The sequence below is a fragment of the Haliaeetus leucocephalus genome, unplaced genomic scaffold (assembly GCF_000737465.1).
Source record: "Haliaeetus leucocephalus isolate CR32 unplaced genomic scaffold, Haliaeetus_leucocephalus-4.0 Scaffold340, whole genome shotgun sequence".
NCBI classification, from domain to species: Eukaryota; Metazoa; Chordata; class Aves; order Accipitriformes; family Accipitridae; genus Haliaeetus; species Haliaeetus leucocephalus.
Window position 1 is genome coordinate 6604855 of NW_010972776.1, and position 23937 is coordinate 6628791.

The following is a 23937-nucleotide window of genomic DNA, read 5'->3' on the forward strand; positions in this document are numbered from 1 at the left end:
TGAAGGACTGCAGCCTGTGGAAGGGACCCACACTGGAGCAGTTCGTGGAGGACTGTCTCCTGTGGGAGGGACCCCACGCTGGAGCAGGGGAAGAGTGCGATGATTCCTGCCCCTGAAGAGGATGAAGTGGCAGAGTAAGAAACCCTGCTAGTTACTTCCTGACTGTGTTACTTTTGCAGACACAATGTGATTATCTGCCTTTTTTAGTGCTAAGCATGAAACTGATATTGTAGGGGATGTCACCTGTGTATCTACTTGCTGTAAGACCATCATTTGGTTAGGAAATCTGTAGAACTGAAAGTGTTTCTAAAGAGTATTAATAAAGAAACCCCTGCTGCTCAGCTTTACTGCAAGTTTAAATTAGTAATTTTATCAAAAAGCTTCAGCAGTAGAATTCAAGGAAGCCTATTTTCTTTTTTCTGAAGTATGACAGTTTTACTATCATAGTTTTTCTGCTTTAAGTTAAGCATGATAGTTTTGCTGCTTGAGTAATTGTAGGTATTTGTTGGTATTCCTTCAGTAAATTTGGGAACTGCTTGGTAATTCTAAATATGTAATAAATTAATGAACCTCTTCTGTATTATTTCATTCATAAAAACCTGACATTGGAAATGATAAGAGCCGATTTTCAGAAAGTATTGTTGGTGTTGGGGTTGTGGTGAACTTGTAGAGCAGCGTTTTGTGTTTAAGGCTTGGAAGGAAAAATACTGGAGTGAGAACAGCCATATGTTGTCTTAAAATGTCTCTCGTGTGTGTTTTTAACAATGTTGTGATAGAGCTGTCTTAATGTCTTAAATTTTAGGTGGTAACTTACAGAATTAATGTATTAATTTGTTAGACCCGAGTAGTTCAGAATTTAAAAATGAAAATCTTGAGGAAAGGTGGAAGAGTCAGTTCTGACTATAAAGAAAAGTCAAGGGGAGGCAAATTCTCAAAGGCATGAATTGTTTTCTTCCTACATTTGCTGTTTCAGAGGTCCCCATTAGAAAAGAGTAAGGATCACTCTTGTCATATGCAGACAAATGTTATGTTACCTACTGTTGTGGTTTAAGCCCAGCCAGGAAGTAGGTGCCACTCAGCCACTTGCTCACTTCCCCCCCTCCACCCCGCAGTGGGATGGGGAGGTGAATAGGGAAAAAAGTAAAACTTGTGAGTTGAGATAAGAACAATTTAGTAACTAAAGTAAAATAAAATATAATACTAACAATAATAAAAATAATAAAATATAACAATAATAATAGTAATGAAAAGGAATGTAATAATTAAATAAAAACTGAGAAAAGACAAGTGATGCACAATGCAGCTGCTCACCACCTGCTGACCAGTGCCCAAGCAGCGATCTGCACCTCCTGGCCAACTCCCGCCAGTTGATGTACTGAGCATGACGTCCTATGGTATGGAATATCCCTTTGGCTGGTTCAGGTCAGCTGTCCTGGCCGTGTTCCCTCCTGGCTTCTTATATACCTGCTTGCTGGCAGAGCATGGGAAGGTAAAATATCCTTGACTTAGGATAAGCACTACTTAGCAACAACTAAAACATCAGTGTGTTATTAACATTATTGTCATACTAAATCCAAAATGCACTGTTGCAGCTACTAAGAAGAAAATTAACTTTATCCCAGCCAAAACCAGGACACACATATACCTATATTCAACAAGTTTGGAATTCCAGCCTACTGCATGATAACTCTGTTAGTAGTTAGTACATTCTGTACCTACTATATGCCTTGTTTTTCTAAGGGAAATAGAGCTTTTGTTTGTAGCAGCTTTATAAAATACAGCAGAGGAAGTAAGGCAGTTTTATATTCTGAAATGTCTATTTCAGTCTCAGTGATGCAGTGCTCATACAAGCTGTAGCACATTTAATGAGCAGTTGAGGACAGACATGTGTACTAGGCACACCAGGGATTGTGTACAAAGACTAATTAGCATGAAATATGAATACATTCAGGAAGTAGTCTTGATCTATAATGCTCTTGCAGAGAGTATTTTTTTCTATGAATTTGACAAAAAAGAAATTCAAAGTTGAACTGATAGAAGAAGCGGGTTTTGTTTGTTTTTAAACAAATAAAAATCTGTATTCCTAGAATAAAACATGTTCTGTATGAATAGGTAAAAATATTAGACTGAAAAGAATGCTTTCTTTAATGTCAAAACAGAAAAAATAACCCTCAAAAGATACTCCAAGCATTTTTTTTGCAACTTCATTTTTTGCAAGGGAGTTGAAGTTGATACTAGAAAAATCTATTTAATTTAAAGCTAGTTACTCAGAACATGATTAAATAGCCCGTTCCATGGATTTTACAGTAATTTTTTGTAAATGAACTGTTAAGATTATCTGTCATGGGAATTTTCCTAAAGTGTGGCTTATCTTTCATGCATAAGAATTTATGTATGTACATAAAATACACTGATAATGAGTTGGAGGTCAATCACTTGTCACTTCTAGGTCTGTGTTCTATAATTCTATCCAGGACAGTTTTAAAACAATGTATTTTGCCTTCTGATGTGTTATTTGTAGCTGTAGGTATGTTTTCTGGAAACTTTCTCAATATTAGTAAAGGAAGCTCCCTATCTAGTTACTACTAGAAAGCTAAGTGTTGTAATGCAGGTTCTTTAGCTGCAGTAAAGGCACACAGTTGGCTGTGAATTTGTGACCCAAGTGAAGGTGGGAGGGGAAAAAAAAGGCTGGAGGAAAGGATGGAAAACACATCAGGTACTCAACAGGAAAGTTTATGCTGACTGTTAAATAGGCTATGCAAGTATATTTTAATATCCTGAAAGCTTCCAGCAGAGTTCCAGGAATAACAGTGTATTTGTTTAAATAAATAAAACCCCACCGTAAACAAAGATGTAGTTCTAAGCAAAATTTATGGCCTTACTTTTAAAATAATTAAGTCTGTATTAAAGAGGTGTTCCCTCCAACTTTCAGCAGATCCATGGTACATACTACATTACTTCCTAAATGCACTTTCTCTCAAATTTCTCTTATATGAAATACAATGTGGGGTTTTTGTGTAAAAGTGTAAATTGACAAAATGTGTTCTGATTCATGGACTAGTTCCAGTTACATGTTGTGCTGACCTGCAATGATGTTGTATTTACAAAAAAATGCTCCCTTCTCCGAGCCTGTTGGTTTAATGTGCAAAACTGATTTTTCTTCCTTTATTGCTGTCCAAAAAAAAAAAAAAAATTCCTCATCTGCTTTTGAGATTGCAACTTTTATCTGATGGATAGTTGTTTCAGCTGTAATGCTATTAGGAGATGCTTTGAACAGAATATCTGCCATTGCAAGAATTTCTGCCATGTATATGTAGAGTAAGGATAGATCTGTTATCTAAATGAATAAAGGTTCTTTGGAGAAAGATATATTAAAAAGCTATCTAAAGGATTAAAAGTTAACAATCATGCTATCTCAATGAATTCATTGAGAAATTGAAAACACTAGGTACGTAGGCATTAACACAGCTAAAAAGCTGATAATTTTTTTGAGTTATTGAATTATTTGCTAATGATCTCTAAAGAATGTGAAGTTGAAATTACAATTTTGTATATTCTGTGTGTGTCTCGTTAGAAACTGAAACTTCATTCTTTCGGATACTTTTTCTGTTCTGTAATTATTTTAGAATACTATTATAGAATAATTTCCCAATGTGAGGAGACAGGCGAATAAGAAATTTATGGCTTAAAGGCTTTCTAAAAGCAAAAAGTCTGTTAAACTGGCTGATTTTTATAAGTCAATATGGCATTGTCTGCAAGTTGTGTATTCTTAATGGTAGTACGCGTGGAATAAGTTTCGAGGTTTTACTTTTGACATGTTTTGTTCTTGCATTTAAGACATTTGGTTCATTAGCACTGAGAACACTGCCTTCTTAATGAATGATTTTAGCCAAATTTTGCTTATGTTGGTAATATAAAGGTAAGCAGAGCATAGGTTAAATCTGCTAAATTCAGAATATACTGTGGATTTTGCATGTGTATATGCTTAAAATGTGCTGAGGTGAATAGTGAAATCCGACTATGTTGGTAAAGGTGAGACTGGTAGCTGTGTGTTTCCAGACTATTTTTAGTCTGCCACGATGCGAGTGGCTTAATTTAGTACTGTGTTAGGTCCCCTGAGACTAATCCTGGAATGTACAAGTAATTTATCTTTTGCCTCTTGAAGGCAGATAATCATTGTGCATGTATTCAGTGAGCACCTGGGTGGTTTCAACACACTTTGAGATACTTGGACCCCAAGAAAGCTTTTTTTCAAGGTAAATCTGTTAGAAGGTAGTAGTAACATATACAGCCATATAGGGGTGTCTTCAGGCCGGTTTAGCCCGGTATTCTGTCTTCAGCAGGTGACTGAGAGCTGATGCTTAGGAAGAGTAAATATATGTTAATTAATATATATTAAATGTCTGTCTCTTTATGTACATAGACAGCATAAACTAAATAGTTATGCTTCCCAGCTTCCAACAGTTGACTTTTTTTTAAGCCAGAGGTCACATCTTTATACATAGTAAAGTCTTCATTGTGCATTGTCTTCAGTGAACTCATGATATTTTAGCATTCCTAACCTGTGGTATTGATCTTCTCTGTAATTCAAACAAGTGTGTATTTTTCCAGTGTTTCAGTCTTGCTGCTTGCTAGTATTCTAGCAATCCTGCTGCTTGCTAGGTTTGTTGCCTACTTTTTCTGTCATTACAAGTCTCATTAATAACTAATTTATATTTACTTTCTCTGTGTTTTCAAAGACCACAGAGGGGAAGACCGAAATTGTACATGGTATACAAAAACCAAACAGTAATACATCATTGAACGATGGCTGTTATCTAATAAGTATCAGTTGATCTACCCCAGTTATTGGGGGGGACCGACCTCACGGTTTTGCTTTTCTTAGCATGGAATCATCAATTGTCTCAGTTACTGTTTGTTCTTGAGAGAGTTACATTAGTATGCCAGAAACGTTTCACTGCCACAGTATATTGAAAGTCTATTGGGATGACCTTAGGTAGAATGATCATTAGTCAGAATGATTGTAATGTGGAAAGATGCAGTATGTCCTTCCTGTGGTGATGTGTGGTGTGGCAGTTCCTGTTCCAAACAGGTCACTGCCCTTTAATGTGTCTGGTTAAAACTGGGAGTAATTCTAACGTAAAGGTTGCAATGGCCTGTGTCCTTGTCGCTGACATAGCAAAAATATTTGTGCCCACATATCATTAGGTTGAAAGGTATGCTTGTTATAGATTACATGCAACTAATTAGACTTATTTGATACCATCCACCACAAGGCCACAATTTCAAACATTTGTTTATGGAATACTAATTTCTTAACATTTTATAAATAAAAGTTCCTATTTGTATTTATCAGCTATCAAAGCTGTGATTACCAGTCAACTTCACAGGGCGCTGCTTACTCATTGAAGAAATTAATGGGATCTATTAAGGCAGATAATTTCCTAATTACTTTTAATATGATCCTTTTCCCCTGTGAAGTTATGCTTTGGATCTGATGCCTATGAAGACTTCCCTTTGAGTTCTGCTGGCTTAATAAAACAATAAATAACAGATAATTATCAATAATTTTTTTTAACTTAAAATTAGTAGGAGAATAGTAGTCTTTTTACTTAAACATTAAATAAAATTTCTTAAGTACTTAGTCAATGGAAATGTAACGTTGTGTATTTCACTGTGTAGGTCAGAGTGTATAACTAAGATGTACCAGATTACACTTAAGCCACTTTCAGTCATATATGAGCAGTCCTGGCTAACCAGGGAGGTCCCAGTTGACTGGAAGTCGGCAAATGTGACGCCCATCTACAAGAAGGGCCAGAAGGAGAATCTGGGAACCTACAAGTCTGTCAGCCTGACCTTTGTGCCAGGGAAGGCTATGGAGCCTTGAGCCTTCATCTTGAGTGCCATCATTTGGCATGTGCAGGACAACCAGGTGATCAGGCCCAGTCAGCATGGCTTTATTAAAGGCAGGTCCTGCTTTACTAACCTGATCTCATTCTATGACAAGGTGACCCATTTAGTGGATGCGGGAGAGGCTGTGGATGTTGTCTACCTAGACTTTAGTAAAGCCTTTGATACTGTTTCCCACAGTATCAAACTGGCTGCTCATGGCTTGGACGGGCATACTCTTCATTGGATGAAAAAACTGACTGGATGGTCGGCCCCAAGGAGTGGTGGTCAATGGTGTTAAATCCAGTTGGCGGCCGGTCACAAGTGGTGTTCCTCAGGGCTCAGTATTGGGGCCAGTTCTGTTTAATATCTTTATCAATGGTGTGGACGAGGGACCAAGTTCACCCTCAGTAAGTTTGCAGATGACACCAAGTTGGGTGGGAGGGTTGATCTGCTTGAGGGTAGGAAGGTTCTACAGAGGGATCTGGACAGGCTGGATCCGTGGGCCGAGGCCACCTGTATGAGGTTCAACAAGGCCAAGAGCTCCGTCCTGCACTTTGGTCACAACAACCCCATGCGGCGCTACAGCGGCGCTACAGGCTTGGGGAAGAATGGCTGGAAAGCTGCCCAGTAGAAAAGGACCTGGGGGTGCTGGTCAACAGCCGGCTGAATGTGAGCTGGCAGTGTGCCCAGGTGGCCAAGAAGGCCAATAGCATCCCGGCTCGTATCAGAAATAGTGTGGCCAACAGGACTAAGGAAGTGATTGTCTCCCGCTACTCAGCACTGGTGAGGCCCCACCTCGTATACTGTGTTCAGTTTTGGGCCCCGCACTACAAGACAGACACTGAGGTGCTGGAGCATGTCCAAAGAAGAGCAACAAAGCTGGTGAAGGGTCTAGAGAGCAAGTCTTATGAGGAGCAGCTGAGGGAACTGAGGTTGCTAAGGCTGGAGAAGAAGAGGCTGAGGGGAGACCTTATCGCTCTCTACAACTACTTGAAAGGGGGTTGTAGCGAGGTGGGGGTCGGTCTCTTCTACCAGCTAACAAGTGATGGGACAAGAGAAAATGGCCTCATGTTGTGCCATTTAGGGGAGGTTTAGATTCTTCATTTTTCTTCACTGAAAAGGGTTGTCAAGCACTGGAACAGGCTGCCAGGGAAGTGGTTGAGTCACCATCCCTGGAGGTATTTAAAAGATGTGTGTGGTGCTTAGGGTCATAGTTTAGTGGTGGACTTGGCAGTCCTAGGTTAATGGTTGAACTTGATGATCTTAAAGGTCTTTTCCCATCTAAATGACTCTGTGATGAAAAACTACAGTAGATCTTGAAGATGGTAAACAAATTGAGGGGTTTGGGATTTAGATACGTACAAGTGAAACAATTTTTCGTGCATGTTTGTTTAAAACCTTGATGGTAGAGCAAGGCTTCAAAAAGGGAGAGGATACTGGAATGTGTGTTTGGAAATGTGTATTTTACTTAGTCTTTAAATACTTAGTCAGGAGCTTTATATATCAAATATCATAGTGAATGAGGAAAAGAAATCAATTTAGCACTTAATTTTGACTAAAATTTCAGTCTTTTTCATTAAACACCAATATCTATTTACCTTGAGTATATAAAGGGGTTTTTTGGATCTTGTGATCTTTTTTTTTGCTTCATTATTTCTAAAATTCCTTTGGAAAATGAGATTCCCATAAGTGTCTTCATTGGGAAAGATGTGACTTTTACAAGCCTAATCAAAAGGAACAGTAGTGGAACTATTCATTTAAAAGATTTTTGTTTACTAGACTTGTTACAGTAATAACAGAAAATAAGTTTATTAAAATCTTGATAAAATATGATAGCAGGTTTTTGATATTTTATTTTACTTTTTTTTTTGGTCTGAGTCTTGGTACTTTTACTTTTGACAGTTGTATGGATAACAGGCATATCAGTTAGAATCTGGAAAGTAACTATAGCTGTCCTATCTTGCAGTTCTGTGGTGATGATGGCCTGATATGAGAGGAAAAAATATAGAGTGGGACATGTAACTGTTTAAATTAGAAATTGTGATGCAGATTTTCAAATTGCACTTGAAAATTAGACTAGTTACAGCTGGTTTAGGGCAACTTTAATAGAATAAGAAATATTTCCTGTAGTCATTAGATGTGGTGGTGGTCAAATATAATAATAATCAATTGTATTGTAAGAACAAATAATAGGAATATAGATCCCCTGTATTTTTTTGTTAAAACTAATTTGTAAAACTAAGTTATGATTAGGTTTTTTTCTTCCACAGAGCATAATCTGTTGGGTTGATGTCACTTCCTTCAGCTTGATTACATTAATTAGGCAAAAACCATATGAGATTGCAAGAGGTTCCATGTTTTTTTTCCCCTTGTCAGGTTTTTTTTTTTTTTTTTAATCTTGAGAGCTTAAACTATGATCGACTTTCAGATCAGTTGCTTGCTTTCTTTGTAATTTTTTTTAATGCTGTACCAGGTATTTAGCTCTTCTGATTGCAGGAAGGACAGAGTGACAGCAGGAGTGCTTAATTAATGTTACTTCAGGAGTTGATAACTGAGTGATTTTAGGTGAACTGATAAATGCCAGGTGGCATTGGGAATAAACATGAGATCACACAGCTGCTGACTTAATTGACAAGAGGGCGTGGCTAGCATCTGTTAATGCTCTTGCATTTATCTCTAGATATTTGGGGAAATGGTTTGCTGTTTGTCAAAGTCGAAGACCAAATGACAGCGTGGAGACTATCAACGTATTTGGGTACCAAACGAATCTCAGTTTATGCAGTTCACGTATTGCATGACATGCACGTTCTGCAGGAGAGGGGATGTGGTCTAGGAGAGAAGTTGTGGCTTCAGCTGTGCAAACTGTGGCATGTCCCAGAGTCTCCCCTCTGGGATCCATTGAATATTCTCTAGTTTCACTGGTTATACGTTTGCATAGAGAATACCTCCTTGGTCACTGGTCCATTTAGCTTGCAGTCTTGTTTTCTGATTTGGTGCCGTTGTCAGGGCTCTGCTTCTGGACACGTTTGCACTTCTAGGTGATCAGTAGGTTATTTGCATAGTTTTGCTGTTTCCTTGAGCACGCAAAACTTGCCAGAATTCATTCGGCTGTCTGGAGCAAGAGGTTGGTCATATTTCACCTACTTCACTGAAACAAGTGGTTGGTGGAAGTTCATAGACTTATGCTAACTAGGCCTAACTTGTGTGAACTGCTGCACCATTTCATTTGAGTGTGGAAATTATGTGGTTAGACAAATGGAAAGACTCAGTGTATTGGTGAGGGAAGAGAACAAGTGCAAATTTGAGAGTACATTATGTTTGACTTTATTCCCTCTCCCCCTTTCTTTGACTTTTATTTCCATTCTTGGGTGCCTCTAGAAGTAATACAGAAATAGAAAACTATCAGTACCTTCCCTGTTATCATCAATTTAGCCAGGCTTCAAGAAGTTTTATTATGTTGCAATAGAATTTACTGAATTTTTGTGCTACAAAATATCTTCTAATCTTTCAATGGCATTTCTAGCTCCTTATTTCATTTTTCTATGAAGTTGTATCACATAGGGGGATTTTTGAGTTAAATTCTCAGTGTAATTAATAGTTTCAGCTATTCAAGCATACTCTTGTATGTATAGTTTACATCCCTTGCAACTGTACGTACACTTAATTTTTTTCCTTCTATTCTCCTATAGTAGCCATAGATCTTTTTTTCAGGTAAAGGGAATAATAAAGCAATTTCTTTTGTATATTTACTTTTGCTGCCAAATACTAGTAAATGCAAATAGTAAGCCACTTGCCAGATAAGATGAAATTGCTCATTCATTTCCTATGACAATATAAGGGCGCTTGTTCACTGTGGGTACAGACTCAGGAGAAATTGGAGATTAAGGCTCAGGTTCAGGTAGGCTAAAGTTCACCTAAATCTCTGCTTTCTCCACACTGTGATTCAATGTACTCATTTTTATCTCACTTTAATTTTCATCCTCATCATATTCATGACTGACAGTTTTTACTGCTAATTCTTTATTAAAAATACTCACTGCTTATTTAAAAAAAAGAAAGGATGAGTTTAATATGAACTGGACATTTCAACTTAAGCTTTAACAGCTCCAAGAACATTAAATAAAATTGTATGTATTTCTAAAAATTTGTAATGATTACTTTTAATGCCATTCAGTAGCTAAATTAATGAACAGGTGTAGAATGGTAATTTTCAAGAGCTGTGTGTGCTTACTTTTTTTGCTACACAAGTGCAAAAGTACTGATGGTAGAATTTTTTTCTTAATTACGTCTCTGATGTATTTCAACATGTTTGTGTATGTTCTTTGCCATGATTATCATTAGTCTTGTTTAATGTATTTTAAACTTATATAACATTTTGTTTACTGTTTTCATTTTTTCTTTAGACCCTAAATGGGTTTCAAGCAGTGCACTTTGTGGGATTAAATTAGTTCCCAGCTGAAGGTATCACTAAAGGTACACACTTGAGCTGCACATGCGTTGCATAATGTAAGATGAAGAGAAAACAATCCCTTGCAGTGTATTGCATCAGCTTTTTTCCTCCAACACTGATAAACAAATATGTTGTTATTAACGAAGTAGAACTCTAATCTAAATTAAAAAAAAAACCAAAAAAAAAGTAGGTTACATAATGTTGGTGTTTAGTTCTATATTTTCTGGTCTTTGAAAAGATATCTGTGTGTGCTAGAACTACCTTTTCCCCTTTTGCTTTATCATATTGGCTCTCTTTGTCTTTCCCTCTCCTGTCTGCTTGAGGTAAATGGTAAAGAAAAGTAAACAGAGCTGAAACATTCTATAGGTGTCACTGGTGTGAGAATTACGCATTTGGGGAGTATTTTGTCATTTCAATGACTGTTAATTGTTTGTCTTAAATGCTTGCTTCTTTCTTACTTCCCAAGTGAATGGGGAAATAGTTTTAAATAACCAAGAGTATCATTTTCTCCATTTCTTCAAAACAAAAAATCCACACATGTATGTGTGCCTGTTTGTGTGTGTGTGTGTATATATATGTGTGTGTGTGTATGTATTCCAGATAAATCCAAATATTAATCTACATAAATTTGTGTGAAAAGGGATTAACTTTCAAGAAGAAAAACGAGATGTAGGGTGGGGGGATTTAAAAATGCTTTGCATCAACACAACAGAGGTGTTACCACAGACCTGGTGATCTGAAATACAAGAGGACAACCTCAAAGGCCCTTTTGAGTCTGAACTCTACTGTGCTGGTATGCATGCTTCTTTCATGTGGTAACAAAATGCTTGGGCTTCTGGACTCTCTTACTGACAACTTGTGAAGGAGGTATTTGTCACTCTTGCAGAGAGTGACTTGCTAGAATACCTCGACAGGCTTAACCACTTATTGAAGGATTCTGCCATCATTCTGGCGCTGTTAGTGCAGTGGAGGACTGACATAAACTTGATTAGTGAGTAAGTTCTGGGTAGTGAGGCAGGTGAGCCATGAATTTGGAAGGCTGAATTTGGATCAAGCCTTATTTAAGGTGGGAAAAAGGTTATTATGTGTTCTGAAACCAGAGAAGCAAACTTGGGCAGGGTACTCAGAGGTGAATGGCTAGCTCAGCAGGGAGTTGGGTGGGAGATGGACCCTGTGGAATAAAGCTTCAGACTTGGAGAGCTGACCTGTTTCTTCTAGGGTCCTATTGCTTAACCAGTTATTGTGGTCAGAAAGTAAGTAAATTTTCTCTCTGCTATACCTTTTTTTCTAAAATATGACCATCTCTGTTATGGAAACCTGGCTGTGACTGTCAGTAGCTCTGGGTACTGACTGAGACTTGTCAGTTTGAAAAAAAGCTGATTTTGAATGAAGATATAAGCCAGTGCTGTTACCGAAGTGCTGTAATGAATAATCACAGCACTAAACTCCAAGGTCTGTATCAAGTAATACAGGTGCTTTAGCTTCCAGATTGATTTTTCATCTTGCTTTTTTGAGCTACCCTATGTTGACTGCTATAAAATCCTTTTTTTGTCTCTCCCTCTGTTTCTGTGGCATCAAACCAAAAAGCACGTCTCATCTTTAAACAGGCACTTGTGAAAGGAGTACCTGAAAAGGGTTGGGAGGTTGGTCAGCAATAGTATATTCTGCATTCTGAAATGTCTCAAGTAGCTTTTTATTTATTTAATTATTTTTTAAAATTTTGTAATCCGTAGTCCTGTTACAGTTGAGTCACTGCTACAATGGACTAAGCGGTCAGAGGGAGAGAGCCACTAACAGAAGAGGGAAGAGCATGGTTTTTGATAGCTTTCTAATGCTTAATGTAATCACAAGCATGGGTCAAACTGTGTTGGAGAAATTTTAGTAACTTAATGTCTCTTTCTGCCTATTAGTCTTAGGTTGGTAAGATTGGTGTTGATGCTAGCCTGTATTGTGACTTTGATGCAGTCACATAAGCATCTGGTTCTAGGATTTCTCACATGTTTTTTTGTGAATTGGCATAAAACTAACTTAAAGTCTTTGGAGTCTCACACTTGAAAAGATAAGAACCTTTGGAAAGAACATCTTCTCTGGTCTTTTCCAAGTGGAAAAGTTTTAATCTAACCCAGACATCATATATTTATAAAATGGATGATTTGTAAGTGGTGGTGTTACAGCCCTTCAGGCTTAAGCAGGTAAGAGTAGCCATGGTTTGTTATAAAACTTCTGAACATTTGGTCTTTTGTGTTCTAAATGTGGTTACTAGTTTCACAGCCATTAGAGGAGTGCAATCTGGAAACAGGTGAGGAGGGATAATAATGAAAATTGGTCATTTGCCCTGTACGGGCAGAATTACTGTTGTGAATTCTCACTCAGCCCATCCTGTGTGTGTCTGTTTCTATAAAATATTGTATGCTTAAAAGCTGAACCCCCAAAATATCTTTCTTTTTTTTTGATACTGTAGTAGCCGAGTAACTTAATCCGTGTTTTGAGTTGGGCTCATATAACACCTTTGCCCTTGAACTCTTGCTCACAAAGGTGTTTCTCTCGCTTGCTGTGTCTGATCAGGTGTATGTGAATTGCCACTGTAGGAAAAAAGTTACCTTTGTGTGGGGTGAGGTTTGGTAACAAAAACATTTATGTTTCTCTTGTTTTCTTTTACTACTTAATATTTTTGTTACCTCTGCAGTTTTGCAAGCCACAGGACTGAAATGATTACACACTGAAATGTGGGTGTATTATCTCAGCTGGTTACAGAGCAGGTTTGTCTTTAGTGTTTGCAGCTACTGTGACAAGTATAGTACTCTGTGAGTGGATTGTGAGGGTGTGTGGTGTTCAACATTTTAAAGACTCAATCATATATGGAAATCTGGAGGGTTTAATTCTTAAACAGATGAAGTTCGGAATAGGTCACTCATCTTCTTGAGTAATTTCTCACACCTGTCTCAACAGACATAAATCTAGGCTTTTCAATAGCTTCTGTTCATATAACAGACCTCTAATTTTTATTGCTTTCTCATGGGACACCTAATTTTTAACTCTTGGGTGGTTTTTGTTTGTTTTTGTTGAGCACCTGATTTTATTTCCTTGTTTAATTGAGAACAATTAGTGATAAGGGTGTGATTAGTTCATGGAGTGTCACTTTAGGATTTTAAATGGTACATCGTTATGGTTAAAGGGTCAGTGCTGGTGGGAATTTTGAGTATTATCTGTGTATTATCAAGTTGATGTGTAGCTCTGTCCTCTTACAAATATAAAGCAAGCTGGACATATTATGTAGTTAGGCTTGCAGAATAATGGCAGGACAAGGGGAGAGCAAGTATTGCATTGTTGAATTGTCTTCTCCATTTAGCTTTTTTTGCTTTAGGCTTTTTAGAGGTAGCAGGGCATGAGGGAACTATCTTGTACTAGCTTAGTTAACACTGGTATGAAAATGCCCAAGGTAAACTAATTATTCAAGCGGTATAAACCCAGTAGAATTATTTGGTGCCACATGTTTTCCTAGTGGTAATATGTATAAGGAGAAAAATAGTTTTTTTCTTTTGTTCTATTTTTTTTTAAGTAGTTGAAACTGAGGTTTTGGGGTTATTCTTCACACTAAAAACTAACATCTTTTCTTAGGAGATACCTGTAATGAAACCCATGCTGATGAAATTAGTACAGCAAAAAACAATACTCAGAGAAGAAAGGCATATTTAGTCTGCTTAAAACTTCCTCTTAATTTGACTTTAAAGTTTTTCGGTTACTTTCGAATGACTTAAAATGTTCATTAAGTTTAATTAATGTTGAGCACATTAAATTTCTATTCCTTCAGTTCCAGGTATGTTATGTGATATTTAAAAGGAAATTAATCCTTGTTAATGGGTTTACTTAATTAATACTTAAGAAAATTCTGTGAGAATTAAGTATCTTAAATTATGCAAAAAATCAGCATATATTTTAAATATTTCAATACCACGTTACTTTATATAATTTTAAGTACTGAATATAATGCTAGCGAACCTTGCTAATTAAAAATAAATCAATTTAAAATATATGTTATTTTCTTACTTGGTTTCGCTCTTTACCAGTGACAACATAAATAATTAGTAAAAACCTACCTTTGTGTAGTGTGATAAACCTCAAATTATTTATCTTACTGGTTTTGGATGAAGAACTTCAAATGGTATTGAGTTACTAGTATTTCAACAGGGGGCACTCACGTGCTTTGAGGTAACACCAAATCACTGTATTTTTAAAAGAGCTTGGAATAAACTGGAGCTGAAGATAACAAATTTCCTGTGTTAAAATGTATAAATATAATTTGATAGTGCTTTGGAAAATTGGTCATTGTCATATTAACATTTTCATTTCATGTTCCTCCTAACTTTGTAAATTTGCTTTGTTTGGTTATTTTACAGTATGTTGGGGCAGTGCATTCATTTTGCCTTGGACAGATTCTAATAGATGCATTATTATGGTTTTCTAGCTGAGTTGCTATTAGTGTGTTAAGATTGAAGACTTGTAATAATTAATCAAGAATTTAATAAATATGTTCTTTCCAGCTAAAAAGACAGTAGAAGAATCCGAAGAAAAGAAAGTAGTTCAGTCAAAGAAAAGGGTTAAAGAGTTGAGAATTTTGGATGGAAAAACTGCACAAAATCTATGTAAGTGATGTGAAATGCATTAGGTGAATATTTAATTAGCATGTACACACATGACTGTTCTTAAATGTTTTTTGTTTATATGTGCAATATTCTTTATCTAAAAACTGGCTAATGTGAACATGAGTCTTCAGAAGTTTTTTACATGTATAGTGAATTCAAATCATATGTAACTTGGAAAAACTTAAAGTAACATGGAAAAATGGTGTAGATTTCAATGTTTATGAACTGTATTTTTTTTTTTGTAACAAAATATTGATTCTTTTATTAATTACTTTAGACTGGAAGTATAATTAAATGACAATCATTGGTTCAGGGAAGGCACGGTGCTGGTAGGTTTTGTGGGTTGGGGTTGAGAGGCCGTTCCAAATGGTTCTTCCTGGTTAGAGCAATGGAGAAGTAGACCTTGATGGGGGTTAGACTTTTAAAGAGAAAAATATTATGAAATAGGGTAAGTTAGGTGCAAATACTGCTACTATAAATTGTAAGGAAAACAGCCCTATCTCTTTCTTTTTTTAAATTGCTGCTTCTCTCTTTAATTATGGGGGAAATCAATCATTAAGAGTAGTAGATTCTTGTATTTGAATTAGAAATACCATAAAATGTCACTAGTCCAACTATGTCTGTGGCAAATGAAGTGTATAAAACCAAATCTGTGCATTGTTTATTACCACATCCATGAGCACTTTTTCTTAAGCAGGAAATGAACTATGACACAAGTGATATAAAACTTCAAGTTTTGAAAATATGGATGCGGGAAAATCAGCCATAGTAGTTAGTTTGAATATACAGCACTTCATTAAAATGCTATACTAATCGATCTGTGTTAGGAATACTTTGTAGTTTATTGCATGGGGCTCTGTTGAGATGTTATAACATCCTGAGATCAAATTGCTTGGAGAGCTCCATCTTTGAAGGTTTTACAATATACATTTTTTCTTGTATAAGTTTTGTTACCCTAAAAGGTGGTAGAGTTTGGGGGCTTTTTTTGTTTGTTGGTTTTTTGTCTTCGCCGAGCTCTTAATTATCCTTTTGACATGGAATTTTTTTCTAGAATGTCATGTAAATATCATTCACCCAATTGTAAACGGAGTACAACTATTCATACATGATTATGAAAGCAAAAAAAATAATAGGTAAAGTCTTCTACTGGCTGAATACGTCTCTTTAAGTAGTAATGTAGATGTTGCCATTCATAAAAGTAGGACTATTGCTAGAGGTAAGTAACACTGCTATGGAGCAACTGAGGCTGATTAAACAGTTGAAAGTGTTGTCGTAGTTTAATTTCTTAGAAATGAAATTCATTATAAGTCAAACTGCAATAGTGTGGCTCATCTAGTGTTTGTTTTATGTAGAAAACTTCTTAATTGTGAACCATCTTATTTTGGATCAAGATATGATTTTTCAGTTAGTAGAAATTAAGTTTGCCTTCTTATATCAATCTTGTTGACCTTTTTGATACTAATTATTTATTACTGAATTTCAGCAATATTTTTGGGTTCTTTCCGTTTGCCTTACGAAGAAATAAAAAATATAATTTTAGAGGTTGATGAAGAGAAGCTGAGTGAATCCTTGATTCAGGTATGTGAAAATATCTCTGGTTTTGTTGATAGCTTGTTGTCCGTGTAAAAATGCTGTAAAGGTGTAAAAATTCAAGAGTAAGAGTAGTGTAGAGTTTCCTGGATGTCAGCTATAAGGGTATCAGTTGTGTTTACTGTTTTGTTTATTTCACTTCTGCTTTTGAATATGCTCACATGTAGCCGTAAAACTGTCTTTAAAAGACACTGTTAACAAAAGTACTTTTGAATCTCTTGCTTTATAAAGTTTCCCTTTCAAAAGGAAAGCTCTGATAATTCTAGTTTTTCAGTTTCCAAGACAAGCATTTACTAGATTCAGGCTGGTGAATAATGAAGTTTCATCAGGCTTCTTGTGGAAACAACTCAGCTTGTCACTAATGATAGATGAAACTACCTGAATGTTTCAGGATACTGCTACAACCCGTCTGTAAATCAAACCTGCTCTCAAGCTGGTTTGGTCTTATTTTGAGCCCCAAACCTCTCAGCTGGAGAGAAGGAGGTATGGAATACAGCTTCTTTACATCCCTCTCTGATTTCCTCACAGTAGGAGGAGAGCAAGTGTGTACACTGCCCCTCGTGATCTCCTGGGAGTGACAGTGTAACAGAGAAACATGTAAACCTGGAACGGTATACAGATATGTGGCACACCAATGATATTGGTGTTGAATTGGTTTATTTTAATATCATACACAGATTCAGATTCTAGCTGACATACTGGGCCTCAGTTTGTTCTTTTGTCTTTCCCCATCTCCTGCTTGCACCTTTGTCCCATTCCCCCCTAAGGCTTTCTAAATTAATTTCTTCTTCCTTTCTTGGACCTGGAAAATGGTTATTCCAGGGATACTGGGCTGAAGTGGGTTGCCCGGTCCTTTCACAGTTATACAATTCATAACTTCTTCAAATTTTAAAATGAATGCTTTTTAATAAAATTGCTATGTTGCAAAACATACAGTGTAAATGAAATTTATCAAATTAAATTTGCTTGTCCTTCATCTGCAGTTTTTCTTGTGTCACCAAGGCCCTCCTACATTTCTGGAGTTTCGGTTTCTTGAGGCTCTAAAAGAAGGGCTGCTGTTTTCTCATAGACCTCGAACTCTTGAACTCAACATACTGTTAAATTTTCTCATAGTGTCATATTCTGAGACTTATACTACCTAATGTGTTTGGAACTATATATTTGTTATCCAAAATTCTCATTCATATTTTATTTGGGAAATTGTTGGGTTGTGGGGTTTTTGTGGGTTTTTTTTAGAGGAGGGTGGGGTGGATTGATATGGCATAATGTTTTTGGAAGTTCCCATTTGATGGGAAACTATTTCCAGTCTGACTTCAATAATGTGTTTGACTATGGTGTCCTGCCTCAGGCCATGTCAGAATGAAATTGATAAGCCTTTCTAATATATGTTTACATTGCTAAAAATACTGTCTTTGACCACTGAGTATGTTTTCTCACAGAAAGCTTCTGCACATGTTATGTAGTTATTTGGAAATCAGTCAGAAATTCTAAGTTTATGTTTATTGATCAGGGATATTGGATCATTTGATTGGGAAGCCTACAGGATTAGTAATATCAAAAATCAACAGAGAGGAAAAAACCTCACCTTGAATACCTTAAGTGCAGAATAGTTTCATATATTGGTGTAGTTATGTCTACAACAAATGTAGAGATATCTTGAGACCTAAATTAATAGAAATAGGATGTAATATGTTATGCTGAAGTGTAAGGTCATGATCTTACATGTTAATTGTAAAATGCTGGAAGCTAGTGTTGTAATGGTGGCTTATCAGTTGGAAATGATTGAGGATAACTAATAGTAAGTCTGTGCTCAACAGAACACATGCATAGCCACCACTTTGGTATAGCTGTATATGGAGCAGCTAAGCCCTCACCCAGTCGCAACCACTTGCCCTGGCCTACTCGTCAGGGGTGGTGGGACCACCCCGGCTTATTTGCAGAATGAGAAACAGGGAAGGCCTTGAAGCTGCACAAGCTCTGTTCAATAGTATTAAAAACATTGGTGTGTTGTCAACACTTTTTTGGTCATTGCTCCAAGAAACAGCACTGTATGGGTTGCTCTGAAGAAAATTAACTTCATCCCAGCCAGACCCAGTACACCATAAAAAAGGCAAATGTGATCGCAAGGTGTATCGGGTCAAGTATTTCCAGTAGAGAGGATAATTATTATGCTTTTGAATAATGCACTTCAAAGACCTTATCTAAAATACTCGGTACGTTTCTCAAAAAAGGATTTAGAATGGAGAAGCTGAACTTAAAAACTACTTAAGATGATTGAGGGATGGAGAAACAGTCTACAGAAGGAAGCTGGAAAACATTGGCTTGATTAGATTAGCAATATAAATAGCTGAGAGGGGATATGACTACATTATAACCATACGGGGAGAAGAGTGATGTGCATAAGCGTTGGGGAGAAAAATGAAGTTGCATAAGTAAAAGGCAACGTTAACACCAGAATAAATGTATATGAATTCATCATGAATGCAACTATCTAGAAACTCAGCTGCTTATAATCTTCAAAAAACTGAGGCTTTGGAGATAGGTCTGCTTCTGAAGGGAATGGTGTGGCAGAGTTGCTTCTAATAGCAGGGACATTCAGCTGATAACCCAGAAGAGATTCCTCCTGTGTTTCTAAAGATACAAATGTATTGCGGTAAATGGGCTGTATCATCTACTTCATGTTCAGTCTGTTCTGGTTTATTCTTATTCTAATCTTCTGACTGAGTTACTAACTAATTTACCCATTTAACAGTTTTCAATACTACCGATTGGAAAAATTTTACGAAGCAAACCTTGCTTTCTTAAATGCTTAGCAAAACTTGTGCTTTATAAAAATGTACATGCAGAAACTGCTTTGTTCTAAGTATCCAAGTGGTGAAAGCTAAACGGGTATAGCATAATTGACCATATAGAAAAGTGCTTTTTCAGTTATGCTTCCCAAGTCCTCATTTCTTGCTGGTTTTCAAAGTTACGTTGTAATACTTGCTAAAATTAATTGCATTAATCAGTTGGAGTACATGGTAGACTATCTACTGTTGTAACTCTTCCTTGAGGAAGACAGTGTAGGAAAAAATATTCTCAATTCCCAGTGTGTCTTTGAGAGAGTAAGTTCTTGTAAACATGCAGTTGTCAAACACCATGTTCAGCAGAATTCAGGGCGTTGTGACAGTGAGTAGTGAGTGATAGTTTCAGCCTCTTAATGTCAGCCTTAGATTTCTACTTCTTTAATGCCTGCTTCATCAAGCCTGGCAGAGTGATCAGTAATCAAATGCTTCTAATGAACAAGTATATTGCAAGAGTGAGGGCAGGATTGGCATGTTCTAAAAATAAGACATCTGTACCTCTAATAGAACACGTTTTCTGTGATTAAGTTTTTTTGTGTCTGGAAAAAATAGTCTTCTGTAGTGCTGGTTGCTTTTCTGAGTTTAAAAGGCACATAACTTTTTGTGGTATCAGAGTCTTTTTGTGACGTAAACCTAAACAGTCATTATCTGTTCTCTGATAGTGTCAGTGTGCATGTCCTTTCTATTTTAACCACATCTTATGGAAACACATGGCAATGCACTCCTTCTGACAGGAGGGGAGGAGAACTTCTGTGCTAGTAACCTAACCAAGTTAAAGTCACATGTTCTGAAATGTTTTACTTCTATGACTAGTGTTGCAGAAAGTATCAAAAGATTTAATTTTTTTAGCTGTAACACATTACTTTATCTTCACTAAAATCTGTGTTGTCATTAAAATCCTATAGAATTGCAACTCCATAGATGCTTTATTGGAAGTAAACCTCTAAACCTGGTGGTTCTACCGTTTACTTAAGCAAGGTTCAAAGGGCAGCTTTATAATGTAGGAGCTTCTTGTTGAAGAACATGGACTTACCCCTTTTCACTTGAATATCCTGGGACCATCTGTGTTTGTGTAGAAGAAAAAATTATTTCTGTGTGAAGACATTTTTGGTTTTTCTTAGTTATTTGGTACAGGAATCGTTGCACTGTGGAGTTGGGTGAATCTCATGTTGATTTTTCAGAAGTTATTAATAACGGAAGTGCATTACTTCTTTGGCCTCTATATGCATTTTAAGTGTCTATAGATTATCCAGCATACAGGAACAGGTTGCCTCCTTTTGTTATGTGGTTAGGAAGTTGCCCCCTCCAAATTCTCCTAAGGGCCACAGTGGGAAAGGAGGAGGGATGCTGTGTTCACCTAGATCTGGAGGTATCTCTGCTTCTCTTCTATAGGTAAATGTCTCCAACTCCCTTTGATTTCTTCAGTGGCTAGTGCTTGCCCATAACTCAGTGCCCTTTGAAAGACCACGGAATACACTTGCTTCCAAGCTACTACAGTGTTTTGGATTCCATATCCAGTATCCAAAATATTACATTATTTTTGTTTCTTAATTTTTCTTGTCGTAAGTCTTTAATGTGAACAAAGGCGGTTAGCGGAGATTGGAAATGAAGTAAATGGCACCCTCTGTGTGGACAGCTGTAGTGTAAACATATCAGCTAATAATATTTTAATACACTTTGTTTTTTTGATTGTAAAGTTTATGAATCTTTTTGAACAAAAAAGGCCTATTGACTCATGCTTGCTTGCTTGAATGTAAATGTATACTTTTTTCCTTGAAGAGTTACATTATTGTTTTGTTTTCAACTAACATATATATCAAAATTTAAATACAATCTAAACTTTTACGGAGTATCTCTTAAAGTATTCTTTAGCCTTAATATAAATATTTTATACATTTAGCATGTCTGTATTTAGAGATGTTAAGATCATATAATCATACAATTTTCTTTGGGGACATGGGTAAGATATCAAGCAAGTTCTACTTTTTGCTGAGTTTCATTATATTTGCCATCTGTACAATTATGAGATGTTGCTTTTTTTTGTGTAAGGTGTTTTTAAGTGAAGTTCGTGCACAACTATTTTGAATGTCTAAAGTTTTTTGGTTTTTAGGTAGTTATGCCTTGTTTTACACAGACCAGTTATTTCTTGATTAATATTTAATGAGCAAGATATAATCACAAGGGCAAAATAAGGTTGTAGATGGAGTGTAATTCTTCAGGGTCTGACAGCAACAAGGAGTTTTGTCTAACTTTTTAATACTGAGAAGACATTCTTCAAATTAGAGACTGTAACAGAGGTGCTGATGTCTGTATTAAATAATTACTGATTTGATTTGATGTTTATATAGTGTTAAAGCTGTGTAAATAAAATAAGCTTCCCATAATTTCCTCATGCATTTCCATGTTGTGGTATTTTAAGTGTGTTATTTTAAGATCTCAGCTAGTTTAATACAACAAATTTAATATAATGCCTTGTTTGTTTTAGAACCTAGTGAAGAATCTTCCGGAGCAGACAGAACTCAATGCCTTAGCTGAATTAAAGGATGAATATAATGATCTTGCTGAGCCAGAACAATTTGGAGTTGTGGTATGTATTAGTGCAATAATTAACTGGAGAGTTCTATTTTGTCAAATAGATAAAAAAGAAAACTTTTAGGTTTAAATTATTTTGGTTAGTGTTTTTGCAAGTTTTACAGTAGGAAAAAGTTACCATCTATTTACATATTAGGTGTTTTTCTGGAAGAAATTATGGTATGCAATTAAGAGCAACAGGCACTCCTGTGCCAGACCAATCTTTTGTCTTACTGTCTTGTCTTGTATGTTTATTAAACAGTTACGGAGAACACTCTAGGTTCAAGTAGTTAAATTTCCAAGAGTTCATAAAAAACCCCATAAATGAATAGCATTGACAACTTTGATAAATTTATTCTGCTGTATCAAAAAATGTAAATACCTGAAAGAGTTAATATGCCCATAATATCTCATGTCAAGTTAAAAAAAAAAAAAAAAGAGGTGTAGTTTCATGTTAGAACTGTAATTGTAGATCATATTCTGTTGCTTTTGTTAGTGTTCAATACATATATCTATTCCGGAAGTAGGGTTATCAAGTCTTACGATGGCTAGAACCTGTCTCCAAAAGAAATTATAAAATTTGCATAAGTCACCCTAATATATGCTGGTAGTTAATTGTATGATACTTTCTGTTTCTGGTCTTCCAAAGACCTGATAGGTCCTTAGGCAAAGTAGTTCCTGTTTTCGCTTCACTTTGTCAGTCTAAAAGATTATAATGATGGCTTCTGTAATGTGTTTAGAATTTCTCTCTAATTCCACAGGAGCTAGGTTTGTTCCTGCTGGATTTTTATGGTGTTATGTACATTAAAATGTATTAAAACAGAAATAGAGGTCTATTAAGAGGAAAGAGTGGAACAGCTTTTTACTAAAAAGCTCTGATTTGAGCATAATTTGGCTTCAGAAGTGTCTTTTGAGTGATTTTGGGGGATGGGGACACATTGGAACATAATTTGACCTAATGAGATTTTTGTAGAGGATTTAGAAAATGAAAGATATTAATGATGTCTTATGAAAAACTTTAGGCTATTGATTTTATTTTTTTAATAAAAGGCATAAAGTTGTGAAAATGTTTTGTTTCAAAACAAAGATGAGGAATTTTGGTGGAAGTGTGATACATTGGTTAGTCTTATTGCAAGGTCTGCAGTAGTAAAACATTACTATCTATTCATTGATGAGTAACAATCTAAAAATCTCTACACATGTTTGGTACTTTTCTTGAAGGAATTATGGCATGCAGTATATTAAAATACAGTATAATATGTTCATATAATACCTTTTAGATGGAGATTAAAACTTATGGATATATATTATATGCATATATATTATATACATATATTCTATATTATGTTTTATATACATATATGTGTATGTATATAAAAAAAATCTGTTTGAAAGCACTGGATGAATACTTGGTTCCCTCTTTGTCATGTAACACACACTTTCAGAGTGACTAAAACAATGTGATGAAACAACAGTAGTACTTTCAGCCCTACAACAAGATGGGCTTGTGATCCCTGGGAAGGCAGGAAGGCTGGAACAATTGCCCTGTCTACTCTCTGCTTTCTGCTTGTTTTTGAAATGGCAATGAGCAAGGGATGCCAGGGAGTGGCTGATTTAATAAATGAATATTTCCTTATTTCCCTCCCACGTAAATAATGCCAAACAAGTGGGAAATTACTTAGATTTTGTGCCAGGAGAATATCTGAAATGTGTCTAAGGAAAACACAGAATGCAAGCAAACAAGGTGGAGGCATTAGGACAAATGAAGACTCTGATGTCTATGAATGCTATTCAGTTAACTATTTAAAATAAGCAAAGAAATTCAGGAAATTGTGCATAATGGCCTTGATTTAAAAGACTTTGTAGATATTTCTCTGCCTTACTGCTGTAAGTTCCTTTATGTTTCACCCCTGATCTTTAGAACTTGGATCCTTTCCCAAGTCAATCC

General features: G+C 36.1%; 1 protein-coding gene across 4 annotated transcripts in view; it reads left to right on the plus strand.

Annotated features, from left to right (window-relative positions):
* Window positions 1–23937, plus strand: part of DIAPH2 (diaphanous-related formin 2) — a 265399-nt gene that overhangs the window by 76256 nt on the left and 165206 nt on the right. For all 4 annotated transcript variants that reach the window (XM_010572431.1, XM_010572432.1, XM_010572433.1 and 1 more), the window contains 3 exons: window positions 14884–14985; window positions 16469–16563; window positions 21904–22005. In XM_010572431.1, coding sequence (XP_010570733.1) covers window positions 14884–14985; window positions 16469–16563; window positions 21904–22005 — 299 coding nt within the window. The remainder of the gene's footprint in view (window positions 1–14883; window positions 14986–16468; window positions 16564–21903; window positions 22006–23937) is intronic.